Here is a 24,032-nt window from a genome sequence, read left to right as displayed (position 1 = left end):
CTCTCTCCTCTAGCCCTGTCTTATCCACCAGCCTGACCCTCCCCTCTCTCCTCTAGCCCTGTCTTATCCACCAGCCTGACCCTCCCCTCTCTCCTCTAGCCCTGTCTTACCCACCAGCCTGACCCTCCCCTCTCTCCTCTAGCCCTGTCTTACCCACCAGCCTGACCCTCCCCTCTCTCCTCTAGCCCTGTCTTATCCACCAGCCTGACCCTCCCCTCTCTCCTCTAGCCCTGTCTTATCCACCAGCCTGACCCTCCCCTCTCTCCTCTAGCCCTGTCTTATCCACCAGCCTGACCCTCCCCTCTCTCCTCTAGCCCTGTCTTATCCACCAGCCTGACCCTCCCCTCTCTCCTCTAGCCCTGTCTTATCCACCAGCCTGACCCTCCCCTCTCTCCTCTAGCCCTGTCTTATCCACCAGCCTGACCCTCCCCTCTCTCCTCCAGCCCTGTCTTATCCACCAGCCCGACCCTCCCCTCTCGCCTCCAGCCCCAGCCCTGTCTTACCCACCAGCCCAAACCCCCCTCTCTCCTCCAGCCCCATCCTGTCTTACCTACCAGCCCAACCCTCCCCTCTCTCCTCCAGCCCCAGCCCTGTCTTGCCCACCAGCCCAACCCTCCCCTCTCTCCTCCAGCCCCAGCCCTGTCTTATCCACCAGCCCAACCCTCCCCTCTCTCCTCCAGCCCCAGCCCTGTCTTATCCACCAGCCCAAACCCTCCCCTCTCTCCTCCAGCCCCAGCCCTGTCTTTACCCACCAGCCCAACCCTCCCCTCTCTCCTCCAGCCCCAGCCCTGTCTTTACCCACCAGCCCAACCCTCCCCTCTCTCCTCCAGCCCCAGCCCTGTCTTTACCCACCAGCCCAACCCTCCCCTCTCTCCTCCAGCCCCAGCCCTGTCTTTACCCACCAGCCCAACCCTCCCCTCACTCCTCCAGCCCCAGCCCTGTCTTTACCCACCAGCCTGACCCTCCCCTCTCTCCTCTAGCCTGTCTTATCCACCAGCCTGACCCTCCCCTCTCCTCTCTAGCCCTGTCTTATTCACCAGCCTGACCCTCCCCTCTCTCCTCCAGCCCTGTCTTATCCACCAGCCCAACCCTCCCCTCTCGCCTCCAGCCCCAGCCCTGTCTTATCCACCAGCCTGACCCTCCCCTCTCTCCTCTAGCCCTGTCCTATCCACCAGCCTGACCCTCCCCTCTCTCCTCTAGCCCTCTTATCCACCAGCCTGACCCTCCCCTCTCTCCTCTAGCCCTGTCTTATCCACCAGCCTGACCCTCCCCTCTCTCCTCTAGCCCTGTCTTATCCACCAGCCTGACCCTCCCCTCTCTCCTCTAGCCCTGTCTTATCCACCAGCCTGACCCTCCCCTCTCCTCTCTAGCCCTGTCTTATCCACCAGCCTGACCCTCCCCTCTCTCCTCCAGCCCTGTCTTATCCACCAGCCCAACCCTCCCCTCTCGCCTCCAGCCCCAGCCCTGTCTTATCCACCAGCCTGACCCTCCCCTCTCTCCTCTAGCCCTGTCTTATCCACCAGCCTGACCCTCCCCTCTCTCCTCTAGCCCTGTCTTATCCACCAGCCTGACCCTCCCCTCTCTCCTCTAGCCCTGTCTTATCCACCAGCCTGACCCTCCCCTCTCTCCTCTAGCCCTGTCTTATCCACCAGCCTGACCCTCCCCTCTCTCCTCTAGCCCTGTCTTATCCACCAGCCTGACCCTCCCCTCTCTCCTCCAGCCCCAGCCCTGTCTTGCCCACCAGCCCAACCCTCCCCTCTCTCCTCCAGCCCCAGCCCTGTCTTATCCACCAGCCCAACCCTCCCCTCTCTCCTCCAGCCCCAGCACTGTCTTTACCCACCTGCCCAACCCTCCCCTCTCTCCTCTAGCCCTGTCTTATCCACCAGCCTGACCCTCCCCTCTCTCCTCTAGCCCTGTCTTATCCACCAGCCTGACCCTCCCCTCTCTCCTCCAGCCCCAGCCCTGTCTTGCCCACCAGCCCAACCCTCCCCTCTCTCCTCCAGCCCCAGCCCTGTCTTATCCACCAGCCCAACCCTCCCCTCTCGCCTCCAGCCCCAGCCCTGTCTTTACCCACCAGCCCAACCCCCCCCTCTCTCCTCCAGCCCCAGCCCTGTCTTATCCACCAGCCCAACCCTCCCCTCTCGCCTCCAGCCCCAGCCCTGTCTTACCCACCAGCCCAACCCCCCCCCTCTCTCCTCCAGCCCCAGCCCTGTCTTACCTACCAGCCCATCCCTCCCCTCTCTCCTCCAGCCCCAGCCCTGTCTTGCCCACCAGCCCAACCCTCCCCTCTCTCCTCCAGCCCCAGCCCTGTCTTTACCCACCAGCCCAACCCTCCCCTCTCGCCTCCAGCCCCAGCCCTGTCTTACCCACCAGCCCAACCCCCCCCTCTCTCCTCCAGCCCCAGCCCTGTCTTACCTACCAGCCCATCCCTCCCCTCTCTCCTCCAGCCCCAGCCCTGTCTTGCCCACCAGCCCAACCCTCCCCTCTCTCCTCCAGCCCCAGCCCTGTCTTATCCACCAGCCCAACCCTCCCCTCTCTCCTCCAGCCCCAGCACTGTCTTTACCCACCAGCCCAACCCTCCCCTCTCTCCTCCAGCCCCAGCCCTGTCTTATCCACCAGCCCAACCCTCCCCTCTCTCCTCCAGCCCCAGCCCTGTCTTTACCCACCAGCCCAACCCTCCCCTCTCTCCTCCAGCCCCAGCCCTGTCTTATCCACCAGCCCAGCCCTCCCCTCTCTTCTCCAGCCCCAGCCCTGTCTTTACCCACCAGCCCAACCCTCCCCTCTCTCCTCCAGCCCCAGCCCTGTCTTATCCACCAGCCCAACCCTCCCCTCTCTCCTCCAGCCCCAGCCCTATCTTATCCACCAGCCCAACCCCCCCCCCCCTCTCTCCTCCAGCCCCAGCCCTGTCTTTACCCACCAGCCCAACCCTCCCCTCTCTCCTCCAGCCCCAGCCCTGTCTTTATCCACCAGCCCAACCCTCCCCTCTCTCCTCCAGCCCCAGCCCTGTCTTTACCCACCAGCCTGGCCCTCCCCTCTCTCCTTTAGCCCTGTCTTATCCACCAGCCTGACCCTCCCCTCTCTCCTCCAGCCCTATCTTATCCACCAGCCCAACCCTCCCCTCTCGCCTCCAGGCCCAGCCCTGTCTTACCCACCAGCCCAACCCCCCCTCTCTCCTCCAGCTCCAGCCCCAGCCCTGTCTTACCTACCAGCCCAACCCTCCCCTCTCTCCTCCAGCCCCAGCCCTGTCTTGCCCACCAGCCCAACCCTCCCCTCTCTCCTCCAGCCCCAGCCCTGTCTTATCCACCAGCCCAACCCTCCCCTCTCTCCTCCAGCCCCAGCCCTGTCTTATCCACCAGCCCAACCCTCCCCTCTCTCCTCCAGCCCCAGCCCTGTCTTTACCCACCAGCCCAACCCTCCCCTCTCTCCTCCAGCCCCAGCCCTGTCTTTACCCACCAGCCCAGCCCTCCCTCTCTCCTCCAGCCCCAGCCCCCCTCTGGTTTCAGCTCATACCTGGCTCCAAGCAGTCTTCCCTCTTTTAAAAGTTGAAGTATCCAGGGGCCCTCTCCAAAAAGCCTTAATTAGGATCTGGAGAGAGGCAGAGAGCACTAAAGACCTCAAAGTAGATATTTTTTCAACTGTGGGAAATCTGTCTGCATAGCAGAGAGCAAATAAATAAATTGTACAGAAATGAAAATCTCTGAGCCCGTACACCTTGGACGGAGTCCGTCACAGGTTTAAAGGAAAATTGGTGGGGCGGTTATTAGCAGAGTAACTATATTGACCAGGACATGGATAGAACTGAAATCATAGAAATCATAAAGTAACAGTGTTTTGCTACACAGGGAGTTATAATTGTGGATAAACTATTGCTTGTAAGTAAGCATTTCACCTGTTGTATTCGGCGCATGTGACAAATTCAATTAGATTTGATTTGATCCCGTTCCATTAAAGCATCATAATGGATATAGATGCCATTGTCTTCCTGCAGTATTATACTATGTCAGGGAGATTCCCTGCTTTCATTAACAAGCAGTGGTTCAGTAGTGTTTCATTCAGCAAACACATACATGTTGCTCACGCTAATTGTGCAGATTCAAGGCAGGGAAAGAAAAAAACTAAACATAAAAAGCTGAATAAAAGAGATTGGTACAAACAGACTGACTGGCTCTGAATGAGGAGCTTGAGAGATGGAGAGAGAAAGAGGGAGAGGGTGCGAGAGAAAGAAAGAGAGAGAGCGGGGAAGATGGAAAGAGAGAGTGTGAGAGAGACAGAGAGGGAGAGTGTGAGAGAGAAAAGAGAGAGAGAGACAGAAATAGAATGAAAGAGAGAGATAGAGGTAGAGAGAGAGGGGGGGGGGTGGAGAGAGAGCGTGAGAGAGAAAGAGAGGGGGAGAGGGAGAGAGAGGGTGAGGGAGAGAGAGGGTGAGAGAGAGAGAGAGCGTGAGAGAGAGAGATAGGGAGAGATAGGGTGAGAGAGAAAGAGAGAGACAGAGAGAGACAGAGAGAGAGAGAGAGAGAGAGGGTGAGGGAGGGAGAGAGACAGAAAGAGACAGAGAGAGAGAGAGAGAGTGCCACACGCTAGGTGTTTCAGTAGAGCATGAATGTTAGTGGAGAGGTGAGTGATAGAAAGTTAACAGGGAGAGCGGTGGTCCCCAACAGTGCAGCCAGAGAGACAGGGATGAGAGAGAAAAAAGATTGAAAGGGAGAGAGAGAGATTGACGGCAGAGGCAGTGACCTAACTCTGCAAGCCCTCTGCAACAGACAACAGGCGATAGCATCTCCCTCATGGGCTGCTCTTTTAAAGACTCAGCTCCATCACTGCCTGCTGCCTGGCTGACTGGGGTCGGAGAGAAAGAGGTCCCATATAGCACAGCAGCACTGTAAACACTATAAAACACAAAACATGTCCCCCAGTAACAGACAGACATGCAATTACTCAGCCTGAGAGGCTAATAACAGCTGTAACAGAGCAGCCCTTGGAATTGATCATATTTAGCCATAAAGCTGTTTTTTAACGTTCTCCTGTGAGATGTGCAGGTTAGTGGGGTTTAACTAGACAACGCCCTTGAAACACTATCACACTATGTGTGATTGACAAACATGCTGGAGAAGTTATGCCATGTCTGTGTGATTACTGAAATCAGGACAAATTATATTGGGACCCAGCAAATCCAATCTGATGTGAATCGTTTTGCAAAATGGCCTCTAGAACCAGAACGTTTAAAAAAAACGACCATGTTGAAATATGAACGTAGCTAAGCACCGCTAACTCCTTAGTGGTTTCTGTTTCCTCTTTATCACGACAGCTGTGTGTGTGTGTGTGTGTGTGTGTGTGTGTGTGTGTGTGTGTGTGTGTGTGTGTGTGTGTGTGTGTGTGTGTGTGTGTGTGTGTGTGTGTGTGTGTGTGTGTGTGTGCGTGCATCCATCCCACACTATCTTCTGTTCTTTAACAGCCGGGGTAAAATCACCGGGGAAGCCAAGCCAGGAAAATAAAGCCATACAGTATTACAACCTATGTGTTGTGATAATTGCGTTGTTTGCTCTATAACCTGTTAGTTCATATGTCTTGACACCGTGATATATAGGCCTAAGGCCGAGACAATAAGAAGACACAGTGGCAGAATAAACACCTTTGATTCATCACAAAACCGGAGAGCAACATCTGTCTGGTAAAGTCCACAAAACATATTGCATGTAACAAGCAGTTACATGAGCTACAGCATCATCAAGCAAGGTAATGTTTCTGATGGTACTGATTTGTGTGTGTGCGTGCGTGCGCGTTCGTGCAAGTTTACTCACCGTACGCCAATGCCACCTTCCTCTTTCATGTAGCCTAAACTGTCTATGACTCAGTCATACAGTTGTCACGACTTCCACTGAAGTCGGACCCTCTCCTTGTTCGGGCGGTGTTCGGTGGTCGACTTCACCGATCTTCTAGCCATCACAGATCCATTTTTCATTTTCCATTGGTTTTGTCTTGTCTTCCTTCACACCTGGTTCCAATCCCATCAATTACATGTTGTGTAATTAACCCTCTGTTTCCCCTCATGTCCTTGTCGGAGATTGTTTTATTGTATGTGACTGTGCTGTGATGTGCGACGGGTTTTATACCCACTTTGTTATTTTGATATATTTTGTTTTTTGGAGTTTGGTCAGTACTTATTAAACAACTCTGTTTATACCTAGTTTGTTCTCCTGCCCATTACTTCCCTGCCACCAACACACACCCATTACAACAGTACACTCTTTTATTTTTTGTTGTCCTAGGCTACCTGGCTAAAACGCTTGCTCGCTAGCCTAACTTCCTTTCATGGACAACGTTAGCTAGTTAACATTAGCCTTCTACATTTAGCTACATATTGAACTTCCATACTCTTAAGCCAGAGGCACAATGTATGCATTTATGGTTGGATCAGAATCGGTGATATAATCTTTGGCCTGTACTAAGAATTAAGTGAAACGACAAGTCCAAATCCCTCTCCATCCATGGCTAATTTAGAAAAGGGCTAATTTTGGCTAGCTACCTAGCCACCGGAGGACAACACAACAAGATACAACAATTCAAGTTGTTTCTGTCAGTGTTGCATTGCTCTCGATGTGATTTGACTGGAGTTAAGCCAAGCCAAAACTGTCTTGGTGCACCAGGACCGTTCACAGTTGAACTCACTCAGTTTAGCTCAATGCTGATTGGCTATTATTTTATACTTTTTTTATCAAGGGAGGCCAAACGCCCGCTGACTTCTCTTGCATTCATTGCTATGGGCGGCAACAATGTCATACTCTTTTTGACCAGACAGAGTCAGATAGATGGCCTACACATAAAGAGACAGAGGGGCGCTGTTTCGCTGACACGGACGCTTATTCCGGTGTGATACATTCAGCCTCTGGTGAATTGAAGGAAAATGTAGATGTTTTTTTCTAGGTCAATTTATTGGGTAAGCCTGGCTTCCCTTGACATACATGGATACATTCCACTGCCTGTTAATAACTTCATGTTCCCCCCAGCTCCCTTGCACTCCTTGGAAAATCTCTCTTCCCAGTGGGAGAAGGAGGAAAGATTGAGAGATATGTGAGTGGCCTTCCTGTGCAGGGGACATTTTCCCCTGCATATTGTTCAGTATTAAAGGGTGGGACCAGGGCGTTGCCCCATTAGTTCCAGTATTACAGGGTTTTACCAGGGCGTTGCCCCGTTAGTCCCAATATTACAGGGTTTTACCACGGCGTTGCCCCATTAGTTCCAGTATTACAGGGTTTTACCAGGGTGTTGCCCCCTTAGTCCCAGTAATACAGGGTTTTACCACGGCGTTGCCCCATTAGTTCCAGTATTACAGGGTTTTACCAGGGCGTTGCCCCCTTAGTCCCAGTAATACAGGGTTTTACCAGGGCGTTGCCCCCTTAGTCCCAATGTTACAGGGTTTTACCAGGGCGTTGCCCCCTTAGTCCCAGTATTACAGGGTTTTACCAGGGCGTTGCCCCCTTAGTCCCAATGTTACAGGGTTTTACCAGGGCATTGCCCCCTTAGTCCCAGTATTACAGGGTTTTACCAGGGCGTTGCCCCCTTTGTCCCAATATTACAGGGTTTTACCAGGGCGTTGCCCCCTTAGTCCCAGTATTACAGGGTTTTACCAGGGCGTTGCCCCCTTAGTCCCAGTATTACAGGGCTTTACCAGGTTGTTGCCCCCTTAGTCCCAGTATTACAGGGTTTTACCAGGTTGTTGCCCCCTTAGTCCCAGTAATACAGGGTTTTACCAGGGCGTTGCCCCCATTAGACCCGGTGTTACAGGGTTTTACCAGGTCGTTGCCCCCTTAGTCCCAGTAATACAGGGTTTTACCAGGTCGTTGCCCCCTTAGTCCCAGTAATACAGGGTTTTACCAGGGCGTTGCCCCCTTAGTCCCGGTAATACAGTGTTTTACCAGGGCGTTGCCCCCTTAGTCCCAGTAATACAGGGTTTTACCAGGTCGTTGCCCCCTTAGTCCCAGTAATACAGGGTTTACCAGGGCGTTGCCCCCTTAGTCCCAGTATTACAGGGTTTTCCCAGGTCTCTGCCCCCTTAGTCAAATCAAATCAAGTCAAATGTATTTATATAGCCCTTCGTACATCAGCTGATATCTCAAAGTGCTGTACAGAAACCCAGCCTAAAACCCCAAACAGCAAGCAATGCAGGTGTAGAAGCATGGTGGCTAGGAAAAACTCCCTAGAAATTACCAAAACCTAGGAAGAAACCTAGAGAGGAACCAGGCTATGTGGGGTGGCCAGTCCACTTCTGGCTGTGCCGGGTGGAGATTATAACAGAACATGGCCAAGATGTTCAAATGTTCATAAATGACCAGCATGGTCGAATAATAATAAGGCAGAACAGTTGAAACTTGAGCAGCAGCACGGTCAGGTGGACTGGGAACAGCAAGGAGTCATCATGTCAGGTAGTCCTGGGGCATGGTCCTAGGGCTCAGGTCCTCCGAGAGAGAGAAAGAAAGAGAGAATTAGAGAGAGCATATGTGGGGTGGCCAGTCCTCTTCTGGCTGTGCCGGGTGGAGATTATAACAGAACATGGCCAAGATGTTCAAATGTTCATAAATGACCAGCATGGTCGAATAATAATAAGGCAGAACAGTTGAAACTGGAGCAGCAGCACGGCCAGGTGGACTGGGGACAGCAAGGAGTCATCATGTCAGGTAGTCCTGGGGCATGGTCCTAGGGCTCAGGTCCTCCAAGAGAGAGAAAGAAAGAGAGAAGGAGAGAATTAGAGAACGCACACTTAGATTCACACAGGACACCGAATAGGACAGGAGAAGTACTCCAGATATAACAAACTGACCCTAGCCCCCCGACACATAAACTACTGCAGCATAAATACTGGAGGCTGAGACAGGAGGGGTCAGGAGACACTGTGGCCCGATCCGAGGACACCCCCGGACAGGGCCAAACAGGAAGGATATAACCCCACCCACTTTGCCAAAGCACAGCCCCCACACCACTAGAGGGATATCTTCAACCACCAACTTACCATCCTGAGACAAGGCTGAGTATAGCCCACAAAGATCTCCGCCATGGCACAACCCAAGGGTGGGCGCCAACCCAGACAGGACGACCACATCAGTGAATCCACCCACTCAGGTGACGCACCCCTTCCAGGGACGGCATGAGAGAGCCCCAGTAAGCCAGTGACTCAGCCCCTGTAATAGGGCTAGAGGCAGAGAATCTCAGTGGAAAGAGGGGAACCGGCCAGGCAGAGACAGCAAGGGCGGTTCGTTGCTCCAGAGCCTTTCCGTTCACCTTCCCACTCCTGGGCCAGACTACACTCAATCATATGACCCACTGAAGAGATGAGTCTTCAGTAAAGACTTCAAGGTTGAGACCGAGTTTGCGTCTCTGACATGGGTAGGCAGACCGTTCCATAAAAATGGAGCTCTATAGGAGAAAGCCCTGCCTCCAGCTGTTTGCTTAGAAATTCTAGGGACAATTAGGAGGCCTGCGTCTTGTGACCGTAGCGTACGTGTAGGTATGTACGGCAGGACCAAATCAGAGAGATAGGTAGGAGCAAGCCCATGTAATGCTTTGTAGGTTAGCAGTAAAACCTTGAAATCAGCCCGTGCTTTGACAGGAAGCCAGTGTAGAGAGGCTAGCACTGGAGTAATATGATCAAATTTTTTGGTTCTAGTCAGGATTCTAGCAGCCGTATTTAGCACTAACTGAAGTTTATTTAGTGCTTTATCCGGGTAGACGGAAAGTAGAGCATTGCAGTAGTCTAACCTAGAAGTGACAAAAGCATGGATAAATTTTTCTGCATCATTTTTGGACAGAAAGTTTCTGATTTTTGCAATGTTACGTAGATGGAAAAAAATCTGTCCTTGAAATGGTCTTGATATGTTCTTCAAAAGAGAGATCAGGGTACAGAGTAACGCCGAGGTCCTTCACAGTTTTATTTGAGACGACTGTACAACCATTAAGATTAATTGTCAGATTCAACAGAAGATATCTTTGTTTCTTGGGACCTAGAACAAGCATCTCTGTTTTGTCCGAGTTTAAAAGTAGAACGTTTGCAGCCATCCACCTCCTTATGTCTGAAACACATGCTTCTAGCAAGGGCAATTTTTGGGCTTCACCATGTTTCATTGAAATGTACAGCTGTGTGTCATCCGCATAGCAGTGAAAGTTAACATTATGTTTTCGAATGACATCCCCAAGAGGTAAAATATATAGTGAAAACAATAGTGGTCCCAAAACGGAACCTTGAGGAACACCGAAATTTACAGTTGATTTGTCAGAGGACAAACCATTCACAGAGACAAACTAATATCTTTCTGACAGATAAGATCTAAACCAGGCCAGAACTTGTCCGTGTAGACCAATTTTGGGTTTCCAATCTCTCCAAAAGAATGTGGTGATCGATGGTATCAAAAGCAGCACTAAGGTCTAGGAGCACGAGGACAGATGCAGAGCCTCGGTCCGATGCCATTAAAATGTAATTTACCACCTTCACAAGTGCCATCTCAGTGCTATGCTGGGGTCTAAAACCAGACTGAAGCATTTCGTATACATTTTTTGTCTTCAGGAAGGCAGTAAGTTGCTGCGCAACAGCCTTTTCTAAAATTTTTGAGAGGAATGGAAGATTCGATATAGGCCGATAGTTTTTTATATTTTCTGGGTCAAGGTTTGGCTTTTTCAAGAGAGGCTTTATTACTGCCACTTTTAGTGAGTTTGGTACACATCCGGTGGATAGAGAGCCGTTTATTATGTTCAACATAGGAGGGCCAAGCACAGGAAGCAGCTCTTTCAGTAGTTTAGTTGGAATAGGGTCCAGTATGCAGCTTGAAGGTTTAGAGGCCATGATTATTTTCATCATTGTGTCAAGAGATATAGTACTAAAACACTTGAGCGTCTCTCTTGACCCTAGGTCCTGGCAGAGTTGTGCAGACTCAGGACAACTGAGCTTTGAAGGAATACGCAGATTTAAAGAGGAGTCCGTAATTTGCTTCCTAATAATCATAATCTTTTCCTCAAAGAAGTTCATGAATTTATCACTGCTAAAGTGAAAGTCATCCACTCTTGGGGAATGCTGCTTTTTAGTTAGCTTTGCGACAGTATCAAAAAGGAATTTTGGATTGTTCTTATTTTCCTCAATTAAGTTAGAAAAATAGGATGGTCGAGCAGCAGTATGGGCTCTTCGGTCCCAGTGTTACAGGGTTTTACCAGGTCGTTTCCCCCTTAGTCCCAATATTACAGGGTTTTACCAGGTCGTTGCCCCCTTAGTCACAGTGTTACAGGGTTTTACAAGGGCGTTGCCCCCTTAGTCCCAGTAATGCAGGGTTTTATCAGGGACTTGAACCCCCAATCCCAGTAATACCGGGTTTTACCAGGTTGTTGCCCCATTAGTCCCTGTATTACAGGGTTTTACCAGGTCGTTGCCCCCTTAGTCCCAGTGTTACAGGGTTTTACCAGGGCGTTGCCCCCTTGGTCCCAGTATTACAGGGTTTTACCAGGTTGTTGCCCCCTTGGTCCCAATATTACAGGGTTTTACCAGGTCGTTGCCACATTAGTCCCAGTAATGCAGGGTTTTATCAGGGACTTGAACCCCCAATTCCAGTAATACCGGGTTTTACCAGGTTGTTGCCCCCTTAGTCCCTGTATTACAGGGTTTTACCAGGTCGTTGCCCCCTTAGTCCCAGTGTTACAGGGTTTTACCAGGTCGTTGCCCCCTTAGTCCCAGTAATGCAGGGTTTTATCAGGGACTTGAACCCCCAATCCCAGTAATACCAGGTTTTACCAGGTTGTTGCCCCCTTAGTCCCAGTGTTACAGGGTTTTACCAGGGCGTTGCCCCTTAGTCCCAGTATTACAGGGTTTTACCAGGGCGTTGCCCCCTTAGTCCCAGTGTTACAGGGTTTTACCAGGGTGTTGCCCCCTTAGTCCCAGTGTTACAGGGTTTTACCAGGGCGTTGCCCCCTTAGTCCGGTATTACAGGGTTTTACCAGGGCGTTGCCCCCTTAGTCCCTGTATTACAGGGTTTTACCAGGGTGTTGCCCCCTTAGTCCCAGTGTTACAGGGTTTTACCAGGGTGTTGCCCCCTTAGTCCCAGTGTTACAGGGTTTTATCAGGGCGTTGCCCCCTTTGTCCCAGTGTTACAGGGTTTTACCAGGGCGTTTCCCCCTTTGTCCCAGTAATACAGGGTTTTACCAGGGCGTTGCCCCCCTAGTCCCAGTATTACAGTGTTTTACCAGGGCGTTGCACCCTTAGTCCCTGTGCTACAGGGTTTTATCAGGGCGTTGCCCCCTTAGTCCCAGTGTTACAGGGTTTTAGCAGGGTGTTGCCCCCTTAGTCCCAGTATTAAAGGGTTTTACCAGGGCGTTGCCCCCTTAGTCCCAGTATTGCAGTGTTTTACCAGCGCGTTGCACCCTTTGTCCCAGTGTTACAGGGTTTTACCAGGTTGTTGCCCCCTTTGTCCCAGTATTACAGGGTTTTACCAGAGTGTTGCCCCCTTAGTCCCAGTGTTACAGGGTTTTAGCAGCGCGTTGCCACAGAGCCACGGTGTCCTTGACAATAGTGGTAGAGTTACTCTCCTCACTAGAACTGCCGATTTGGTCAGCACTGACAACGGTGTATATCATATAATTGTGGTGTAACAATAATTTTTTGTGCCATTTTGTTGCATTTTCCCCACTCGTTCTTAGTAAATTGTTCCCACTGCTGATTGCTTCATAATTTAGAATTTCACAAGTATGTTTTATTTTATGGGATTTTTCCCTTTTTTTCATGCAGTCCCAGTTATTTAGCAAGCATTCCTGTTGCCTAGATGGGGATTTTCCACTGTTTGAATTAAGTCCAATCACAGATATATTAAACCACGCTGCGTTGTGGTCATGTCCATCTTCCTCCTCTCTCCTTTATGGGGCTATTCAGTTTGAATTAGCCTGTTACAGGGAGAGTTCATACATGGCGTCACACCAGTGGCCCCTGTCTGGCGCTCTCACCACTTTCCTAAACATGCATGAACTGTAAAACCAGCGGGTCAGTCCGTAAATTCCATATTGAGGATCTGCTGCGATCAGCACCATCTCTAGTCTCCCCTAAACCACTCATTATCCATAATAGTACCGTAGGACCCCTGAACACAGCAGAACTCTGGAAAACGACCCTCTGCTCCACTCCACTTTCTCCGTCGTCTTGCCGACAGGATTCATCACTTTATGTTTCTAGCTACCGAACAGAGTGGGAACCATTAAAGTCCCAAATTGAGAAATAACAGGCACACATTTGGCCTTCCCGGAGAAGGTGGTGCAGAGGGGATGGGGGAGGTGGAAGGAGGTGGAGGGGGTGAGGTAGTGACGGAGGGGTGGGATGGCTATATTACAAGATTAAGTCAGCTAAGTATGCACTAATCACAGTTACTGTTGCTGGACAGAGAGGAAGGGAAGATGACTGCCATCTACAATTACTGCTCACTCTCTCTCTCTCTCTCTCTCTCTCTCTCTCTCTCTCTCTCTCTCTCTCTCTCTCTCTCTCTCTCTCTCTCTCTCTCTCTCTATACTGCTGTTGATAATATTATTGATTTACTAAAGCTTAATACACACTGTTATGGACACACACCAGCACCTGAAGCATCATATGACCCACTACTCGCTGCAGAGCAGGGGATATGGTATGGCATTTGTGTGAGTGTGAAGGACACTACTGCTATTGTACTGCTACACTGGTATACAGACAGACAGACAGACAGACAGACAGACAGACAGACAGACAGACAGACAGACAGACAGACACAGACAGACAGACAGACAGACACAGACAGACAGACAGACAGACAGACAGACAGACAGACAGACAGACAGACAGACAGTTAGATAGATAGACAGTTAGATAGATAGATAGATAGATAGATAGATAGATAGATAGATAGATAGATAGATAGATCGATCGATCGACTGAAGATAGGCTCATTGTCCATTACTTGTGTTTTTTTGTCTTTCAATCATTGTGTTTCTTTCTTAGTCCTCTGCTTTATCTCAAGATTCTTTTTCTATTTTTCTACATGAGAAACATACTTTTTCTACTTGTGAAATTGGGTATTTGTGTATTGTGGCAATTGTTATTTTCTTTTGCAGCACCCTCAACAACAACAACATCACCCTCATCCCTCTGTCTAGCTTCAACCACATGCCCAAGCTGCGGACTCTGTGAGTATATGAGGATTATATGAGTCAACCATCGTGAAATGCCACCAAGGAGCTGAGTAGAAACAGGATCCATCTCCTTAATGAGTGGTTACCTCTCCTTTGTTTCATGCTTATAATCATTACGGCCCAATTACCGCCACAAGTTACAAATTCAAGAGCTCTGACTTCCTCCAAAAACAACATGATGTTCCTTCTTACACCGTCTACACACACACACACGCACGCACGCACGCACACACACACACGCACGCATGCACGCACACACACACACACACACACACACACACACACACACACACACACACACTGTTGTCGTTGTTGTCAACAACCCCTTGTTCTCTGATGATTGATTGGGTGGTCGCCAGGGCAATGGAATGCCAGCTCACTGGAGTTCCAGCCTGAAGCCCCTGCTGAAAAAAACAGCGAAGACCAGCACTGGCTGGTGACCAACCTTCATTGGGTTTTCCCTGGTGACCAGCCTTCGCTGTGTTTTTCCTGGTGACCAGCCTTCGCTGTGTTTTCACTGGTGACCAGCCTTCGCTGTGTTTTCCCTGGTGACCAGCCTTCGCTGTGTTTTCCCTGGTGACCAGCCTTCGCTGTGTTTTCACTGGTGACCAGCCTTCGCTGTGTTTTCCCTGGTGACCAGCCTTTGTTGTGTTTTCCCTGGTGACCAGCTTTCACTGTGTTTTCCCTGGTGACCAGCCTTCGATGGGTTTTCCCTGGTGACCAGCCTTCGCTGTGTTTTCCCTGGTGACCAGCCTTCGTTGTGTTTTCCCTGGTGACCAGCTTTCGCTGTGTTTTCCCTGGTGACCAGCCTTCGATGGGTTTTCCCTGGTAACCAGCCTTCGATGGGTTTTCCCTGGTGACCAGCCTTCGATGGGTTTTCCCTGGTGACCAGCCTTCGCTGTGTTTTCCCTGGTGACCAGCCTTCGATGGGTTTTCCCTGGTGACCAGCCTTCGATGGGTTTTCCCTGGTGACCATCCATTGCTGTATTTTTGCTGGTGACCATCCTTCGTTGTGTTTTTGCTGGTGACCAGCCTTCATTTATTTCTTTGCTGGTGACAAGCCTTGTTTTCGCTGTTGACCAATCTTCACTGTGATTTTTCTGGTGACCAGCCTTGTTTTCGCTGTTGACCATCCTTCGCTGTGTTTTGGACACATAAGCTGGTCACCAAAACAAGCAGCAAGTCATTTTATGCTGGCTTGCAAAGCTAATACCTCCCCTTTTTACAATCATTTTGTTCATTCAATTTTGACAGCCAAAAAACATTGACATTTTCACACGTGGCAGATATGTTTTAGCAGTACATTTCAATGATGTTTAAAATGTGAAAGAATCTGATCTACAATGCACCCACAATCTGCATTCAGAATGACTATCAGGGTTAGAACCAGTGTCACCAGTGTCCAAAAGCACAGCGAAGGCAGGTCACCAACAAAAACACAGCATAGGCTGATCACCACCAAACATACAGAGAATGCTGATCACCACCAAAAACACAGAGAATGCTGATCACCACCAAAAACACAGAGAATGCTGATCACCACCAAAAACAGAAAAGGCTGGTCACCACCAAAAACAGAAAAGGCTGGTCACTAGGGAAAACACATGGAAGGTTGGTGTGCCAGCATAACCAGCTAGACCCTGCTGGTCAGACCATCTTGACCAGCATCCGACTAGCACTAACCAGCTTGACCAGAACTGAGCAGCATAACCAGCTAGACCCTGCTGGTCAGACCATCTTGACCAGCATCCAACTAGCACTAACCAGCTTGACCAGAACTGAGCAGCATAACCAGCTAGACCCTGCTGGTCAGACCATCTTGACCAGCATCCGACTAGCACTAACCAGCTTGACCAGCACTGACTAGCATAGACCAGCGTGGACCAGCTTGAAATTTATGCTGGTCTATTCTGTTTTGTTTTAAGCAGGTATTGTCTTTGTCTCTGTCCTCTGTGACCAGTGCATTACTGTTTTACTGTACCCACTCTACTTCCACTGTCTCCCCGACCACAATCAATTCAAATCATTCCACAGTGTTCAACCTCACAGGATGTTTCCATTCTGTGGCTGACCTTGTGTATTAGCAGTGGGCTCTGGGGTTCTTATGACCATGTGATCTGAGTGTTTCACTGCTCAACGATCCAGTGACAACAGTAGACACAGGTCTGATCTGGTTGGGCCTAGGTCTGGGGATGCATACATACAGACAGATAGACAGACTGACCTTAACACCCGGGGCTCATCTCAGAACCACAGTGTTTCAGGGGTCACAGTGACCCTGCAGGGTCCTCGCCCACAGAACCCCAGTCATCAGCTCTTTTTCTGCCTGCTGCCGGTACTCCTCTGGGGCCTGAGGTCTGGAGGCCAGGAGCTGTCCACTCCCCCTGCATTAGGACTACGCTATATGCTCCCCGGCTCGGCAGTCTGCTCTGGAAAGCCTTCCATCCATCAGTCCCCTCAGACAGGCTTAGCCCCAGCCCCCTCACCTCCTCCTCCCCATCCCCTCTCCGCCTCCTCGCCTCCCCAGGATTGAATTTGCTGATGCTGTGATGGCCAGCCTGCTGCTCCCTAGCCAGTATTGAATTATCGGAGGCTCCCTCTGCTCCCCCCTACTCCTCTTGCTCCCAGTTCCTTTGTATTGAATTTTCTGGCTCTAATATCCCTGAGATCTCTGTATTGAATTTGCTGCTCGTAAAAACAACTTATTAAATCAAATGTTTAGAAATGTCTGTAATCCATTTAGCAGGGATGGGGCGATGTAGTGATGGGATGGAAGGTGGATGGCTCCAGGTCTCTAATGAAATAGTTTGGATTACCTAGCTCTGCACCCTCTCTCTATCTCTCTCTCTCTCTCTCTCGATCTCTCTCTCTCCCTCTCTCTCTCTCTCTCTCTCTCTCTCTCTCTCTCTCTCTCTCTCTCTCTCTCTCTGCACCCTCTCTCTATCTCTCCCTCTCTCTCTCTCTCTCTCTCTCTCTCTCTCTCTCTTTGCACCTCTCTCTCTCTCTATCTCTCAACCCCCCTCTCTCTCTCTCTCTCTCCCTCTCTGCACCCTCTCTCTATCTCTCTCCCTCTCTCTCTATTTCTCTCTCTGTTTCTCTCCCCAACGCTCTCTTTACGAGCTTTGTCCAGCAGCCATTCAATTAGATCAAATGATATCACCCCATGGTGCTTTGCCATTCAATCACTCCAGACAAATAGAGTGTGAGGCCTCCTACTGCTAAAGGGGTAGCCAGTCGTTTTCACAGTGTGTGTGGATCACTGGATGAGATGAGTTGCCTTTTTGTGCAGGCTCTGAGGATGAACATGTGCACCTAGCTCACCTCACACACACACACACACACATGTACACACACACATAAGCATGCACACACATCTGACCACAGAGTGGTGGTGTATGAGCCCTCTGCTCCGTCTCAGTGTGGAGCTCATCCCCTCCATCCGTCCATCCCACTGGTGTGTAATTCATCCGGAACAACTGGAGGCTATAAACTGGATTTATAATGGGAAGAGCTCCATTAAAACTACAGCCCACGCTGCTATCCTCAATGAGCAATTCCTGTCCCCTAACCGGATCACACCCCTATTTCATTTGCAGACTTTTTGTAAAGGGTATAGAGCCTGTTTTATTTGCTGACATTACTTTTTCTCCCCCCTCCCTCCCTCGCTCCCTCCCTCCCTCTGTTTCCTCTCCTCTCGCCCCGTCGGTCCCGTAATGGCTGTTGTGAGATAGGGATTTAGCCCCAGTGTATCGTGTCCTGTCCTCTTCTTTGAGGGAGGGAGAACTTGAGGAAAAGAAGGTGTTGGCCAAGAGAGAGAGACCATTCTTGCATCTGCAGAAGGATACATATTAGATACAGACACATATTAGATACAGATACATATTAGATACAGATACATATTAGATACAGATACATATTAGATACAGATACATATTTAGATACAGACACATATTAGATACAGATACATATTAGATACAGATACATATTAGATACAGATACATATTAGATACAGATACATATTAGATACAGACAGAGGAAGCAGGGTAGCCTAGTGGTTAGAGTATTGGACTAGTAACTGGAAGGATGCAAGTTCAAATCCCCGAGCTGACAAGGTACAAGTCTGTTGTTCTACACCTGAACAGGCAGTTAACCCACTCTTCCTAGGCCGTCATTGAAAATAAGAATTTGTTCTTAACTGACTTGCCTAGTAAAATAAAAAATAAAAAGATACAGACACATATTAGATACAGATACATATTAGATACAGATACATATTAGATACAGATACATATTAGATACAGACACATATTAGATACAGATACATATTAGATACAGATACATATTAGATACAGATACATATTAGATACAGACACATATTAGATACAGACACATATTAGATACAGATACATATTAGTAGCGTGTATTTGGTCTTGGTTATGACAACCACAGCTCTGTCAAGGACAGAGGAGTCACAGAGTCATAAACACAGCTCTGCTGCCATGAGTGAACGAGGACTCCTAACACCGTTCCATCTGCTAGGTAGCCTTAGACATGAGGAACCATAGGTCTTTACAATTTGTGGACATATATTTCAGTGAGTGGATTATTCTTCTCAGCCTTGGACTTGGTCATTTTTCTCATACATGGTATGCCACTGGCCATCTACTGTGGCACTGAACACTGTGGCTGTTCTTTTTCTCTCCTCCTTCCCTCTGCAGCCAACAACACGCACTGACTACTGCTGTTCCCTCTCTCTCCCCTCCTCCCTCTGCAGACGTCTACATTCTAACAATCTGCACTGCGACTGCCACCTGTCCTGGCTGTCTGACTGGCTGCGGCAGAGGCGGGGCCTGGCCCCCTTCACCCAGTGCATGGCCCCTGCCAACATGAGGGGCCTCAACATCCCTGACGTCCAGAAGAAAGACTTCACATGTACAGGTACACTAAATCCCAATGACAACACACTGTACTACAAACACTAAACAATGTACCTACGCATGTTGTCTCCAGATGAACACATTCTTTCATGGCTCAGATTGAAAAGCCACTGAATCAGTAGAATAGGTTGGTGTTCTTGTTTAATTTACTCCAGGATATAATTGGTAAAAGTTTTCACTTTTGGGCTTAATGAACACCTCCCACCCCCTCCCTGCAGCCATAAATCAGCCGAGGAATCTCCAGCAGGCAGACGCAGCAGAAGTACAGTTGTCCGCCTTAGAGTCAGCCCCTTAATTACCACAGGAGAGGGAGAGAGAGGAGAGAGAGATTTTCCCTTTTGTACTTTAAATATTTGCACATTGTTACAATGCTGTATATAGCCATAACATGACATTTAAAAGGTCTCTATTCTTGTGGAACTTTTGTGAGTGTACAACATAAAACACCAAATAATGCATGCAGAGCAGAATTATTGGGTATACACGCTAATTATCAAAATCCAGAAAATAGATTTTCCCAATTCCCAAACCTTCCATAATAAAGCCAGCACCTACAGAGAGATGAACCTGGAGAAGAGTCCCTAAGCAAAGCTGGTCCTGGGGCTCTGCTCACAAACACAAACAGACCCCACAGAACCCCAGGACAGCAACACAATTAGACCCAACCAAATCATGAGAAAACAAAAAGATAATTACTTGACACATTACAAATAAAAACAGAGCAAACTAGAATGCTATTTGGCCCCAAAAAGAAAGTACTCTGTGGCAGAATACTTGATCACTGTGACTGACCCAACATTAAGGAAATCTTTGAGTGTACAGACTCTTGCTATTGAGAAAGGATGCCGTAGGCAGACCTGGCTCTCAAGAGAAGACTGTCTATGTGCACACTGCCCACAAAATGAGATGGAAACTGAGCTGCACTTCCTAACCTCCTGCCAAATGTATGACCACATTAGAGACACATATTTCCCACAGATTACACAGACCCACAAAGAATTCAAAAACGAATCCAATTTTGATAAACTCCCATATCTACTGGGTGAAATACCACAGTGTGCCATCACAGCAGTAAGATGTGTGACCTGTTGCCACAAGAAAAGTGCAACCAGTGAAGAACAAACACCATTGTCAATACAACCCATATTTATGTTTTAGTTTCCTTTTTGTACTTTAACTATTTGCACATCATTACAACACTGTATATAGACATAATATGGCATTTGAAATGTCTCTATCTGTCTCTTTTGGAACTGTGTGAGTGTCATGTTTACTGTTCATTTTGATTGTTTATTTAACTTTAGTTTATTATCTATTTCACTTCCTTTGGCAATGTAAACATATGTTTCCCATGACAATAAAGCCCCTTAAATATACATTTGAGAGAGAGTAGAGAGAGCCCCTGTGCTGGTAAAAAAAAAGGTATCTCTCCCTCTCTCCCTCTCTCTCTCTCCCTCTCTCCCTCTCTCGCTCCCTCTCTCTCTCTCTCTCTCTCTCTCTCTCTCTCTCTCTCCCTCTCTCTCTCTCTCTCTCCCTCTCTCCCTCTCTCGCTCCCTCTCTCTCTCTCTCTCTCTCTCTCTCCCTCTCTCTCTCTCCCTCTCTCTCTCTCTCTCTCACTCTCTCCCTCTCTCTCTCTCTCTCTCTCTCTCTCTCTCCCTCTCTCTCTCTCCCTCTCTCTCTCACTCCCTCTCTCTCGCTCACTCTCTCTCTCTCGTTCCCTCTCTCTCTCTCACTCTCTCTCTCTCTCTCTCCCCCTCTGTCTCTCTCTCTCCCTCTCTCTCACCCTCACGCTCTCCCTCTCTCTATCTCGTTCCTCTCTCTCTCTCTCTCTCTCTCTCTCTCTCTCTCCCTCTCTGTCTCTCTCTCTCTCGCTCTCTCTCACCCTCTCGCTCTCTCTCTCTCTGTCTCTCGCTCCCTCTCTGTCTCTCTCGCTCTCCCTCTTTCTCTCTCCCTCTCTATCGCCCTCTCTCTCTCTCTCTCTCTCTTCCTCTTCCTCTCTATCACCCTCTCTTGCTCTCTATCTCTCTCTTGATCTCCCTGTCTTCCTCTTTCTCTCTATCACCCTCTCTCTCTTTCTCAGGCCCAGCTCAGGTGAAGCCTCATACCTGTATTCCCCAAGCATCAGTGTGTCCGGCCTCTTGCACCTGCAACAACAACATTGTGGATTGTCGCCGCAAGGGCCTGACGGAGATCCCTGCCAACCTACCAGAGGGCATCGTAGAGATGTAAGTAGACTAACTTTACTCCACAATGCTTTTTAACAATCACTACTTTTATTCATGTATATAACCCGTTGTCTTCATTATTGGTACACTCAGAACATTGTGTAGTTCATACGGAAACATCCTGTTTTTGTACAAAACACATGGGTCTTTTTGTTTTTGTACAAACCGTCCTGTGTGTTTATTACCTACCTGCTCCTGTAATGGAACAAACCCCATTAGCTCCATCAGTTAACAGGCTCATTACTGCTGGTCCAGGTGCCTGGTGTCTGTCTCTACTCTGTACTGAGACATAAACATCATCTCCTATCCCCTGGGCTGCTGGCTGGCTGGCTGACTGACTGGCTAACTGACTAGCTGGCTGGCTGGCTGGCTGGCTGGCTGACTGGCTGACTGGCTAACTGACTAACTGACTGGCTAACTGACTGGCTGGCTGACTTACTGACTTGCTGGCTGACTGACTCGCTAACTGACTAGCTGGCTGGCTGACTGACTGGCTAACTGACTAACTGACTGGCTAACTGACTGGCTGGCTGACTGGCTGACTTACTGACTGGCTGTCTGGCTGGCTCAATGGCTAACTGACTGATTGACTGGCTGGCTGGCTAACTGACTGATTGTCTGGCTGACTGGCTGGCTGAGTGGCTGACTGACACACAGGTGGACTCCTCACCTATGGATCTGCGGTTTCTCTGCCTGCCCCATCTCAGAGATCAGTCTCAGCTAGGTGGCTCAGACATTTCTCTGCACCCCATGGGGCCTTGTTAGTGGCTTGACTTACTGAGATAAGGTGCAGCTTTTCTAGGACCCTACCACCCTTGTTTGGGGGATGTGTGTATTTGTGCGTGTGTGTGTGTGTGTGTGTGCGTGTGTGTGTGTGTGTGTGTGTGTGTGTGTGTGTGTGTGTGTGTGTGTGTGTGTGTGTGTGTGTGTGTGTGTGTGTGTTTGTGCGTGTGTGTGTGTGTGTGTGTGTGTGTGTGTGTGTGTGTGTGTGTGTGTGGCTGTGCGGCGTGTTTGTCTGCTGCCTCGTACCCCAGGCTGATTGGATTTCCGCTCTACTTTGGAGCGCGTCCATATCTTCTCAGTCAGGATATTTGATATACATATCGATCGCTCCTGCTCTTGTTTGCGCTAAAGGACAGGTGGGTAATTGCTCTGATATGTACCGTTTCTACACCGCTGTTGTTGTGCCAATAGTGTATGACCTTTGAATAACAAATGGATATGTTAAGGAAGGAAGGTAGGATACATTACTACAGCGCTTTCTATAGCCAGAAATGATATACCACTAATGAAATGATGTATTGTCAGGACTTTGCTGGGGTCCGATAGTCATTTCTCTAAGAATTGTTTTCACGTTCCTCTGCCAGGTTCGAATTACTGTTGCACCTACCTCTCAGGAACGACAGCCAAAACAACATCCACTCAATCTGTAGTTTAGGAATCAGAGGAAATAGATCCCTTGGAGGAGAGTCTGTGTTGTATACGTCTCTGTATAAGCTTTCCCTGTTCCTGCCTAAATATACACTGAGTATACCAAACATTAGGAACACCTTCCTAATATTGAGTTGTACCCGCTTTGGCCTCAGAACAGCCTCAATTTGTTGGGGCATTGGATTTACAAGGTGTCAAAAGCGCTCCACAGGGATGCTGACCCATGTTGACTATAATGCTTCCCACAGTTGTGTCAAGTTGGCTGGATAACCTTTGGGTGGTGAACCATTCTTAAAACACATGGGGAACTGTTGAGTGTGAAAAACAGCGTTGCAATTCTCGACACAAACAGGTGCGCCTGGCACCAACTACCATACCCCATTCAAAGACACTTAAATCTTGTATCTTAATATGCACCCCCTCATTGGCACACAAACACAATCCATGTCTCAATTTTCTCAAGGCTTAAAGAAACGTCTTTAACCTGTCTCCTCTCCTTCATCTACAGTACACTGATTGAAGTGGATTTAACAAGGGATCACAGCTTTCACCTAGTCAGTCTGTCAGTCTGGTCAGTCAAATATTTTGTATACTTAGTGCATTCGGAAAGTACTCAGACCCCTTGACTTTTTCCACATTTAGTTACGTTACAGCCTTATTCAAAAATTCATGAAATTGTGAAATCAAGCTACACACAATACCCCAGAATGACGAAGCAAAAACAGTTTTTTTGAAAAAATCATAAAAAATAAAATGTAATTTAACATAGCTATTCAGACCCTTTACTCAGTACTTTGTTGAAGCACCTTTGGCAGCGATGACAGCCTTGAGTCTTCTATGAAGCTACAAGCTTGAAGGTTTCTCCCATTCTTCTCTGCAGATCCTCTCAAGCTCTGTCAGGTTGGATGGGGAGTGTCAATGCACAGCTATTTTCAATTCTCTCCAGAGATGTTCATTCGGGTTCAAGTCCGGGCTCTGGCTGGGCCGCTCAAGGACATTCAGAAACTTGTCACAAAGCCACTCCTGCGTTGTCTTGGCTATGTGCTTAGGGTCGTTATCCTGTTGGAAGGTGAACCTTCGCCCCAGTCTCAGGTCCTGAGCATTCTGGAACAGGTTTTCATCAAGGGTCTCTCTGTACTTTGCTCCGTTCATCTTTCCCTCGATCCTGACTTGTCTCCCAGTCCTTGCCGCTAAAAAACATCCCCACAGCATGATGCTGCTACCACCATGCTTCACCGTAGGGATGTTGCCCGGTTTCCTCCAG

General features: G+C 48.9%; 1 protein-coding gene across 1 annotated transcript in view; it reads left to right on the top strand.

The window, feature by feature from the left end:
* LOC139390668 (slit homolog 3 protein-like) overlaps positions 1–24,032 on the top strand; it is a 425,054-nt gene that overhangs the window by 253,859 nt on the left and 147,163 nt on the right. Inside the window, exons 7-9 of the mRNA XM_071137941.1 lie at positions 14,098–14,169; positions 18,950–19,113; positions 21,193–21,337. Of these exons, the coding sequence (XP_070994042.1) occupies positions 14,098–14,169; positions 18,950–19,113; positions 21,193–21,337 (381 nt within the window). The remainder of the gene's footprint in view (positions 1–14,097; positions 14,170–18,949; positions 19,114–21,192; positions 21,338–24,032) is intronic.

Source organism: Oncorhynchus clarkii, chromosome 31 (assembly GCF_045791955.1).
Source record: "Oncorhynchus clarkii lewisi isolate Uvic-CL-2024 chromosome 31, UVic_Ocla_1.0, whole genome shotgun sequence".
Taxonomy (NCBI): domain Eukaryota; kingdom Metazoa; phylum Chordata; class Actinopteri; order Salmoniformes; family Salmonidae; genus Oncorhynchus; species Oncorhynchus clarkii.
Note: the sequence above shows the minus strand (reverse complement) of the source record. Positions and strands in the feature narration are given on the sequence as shown.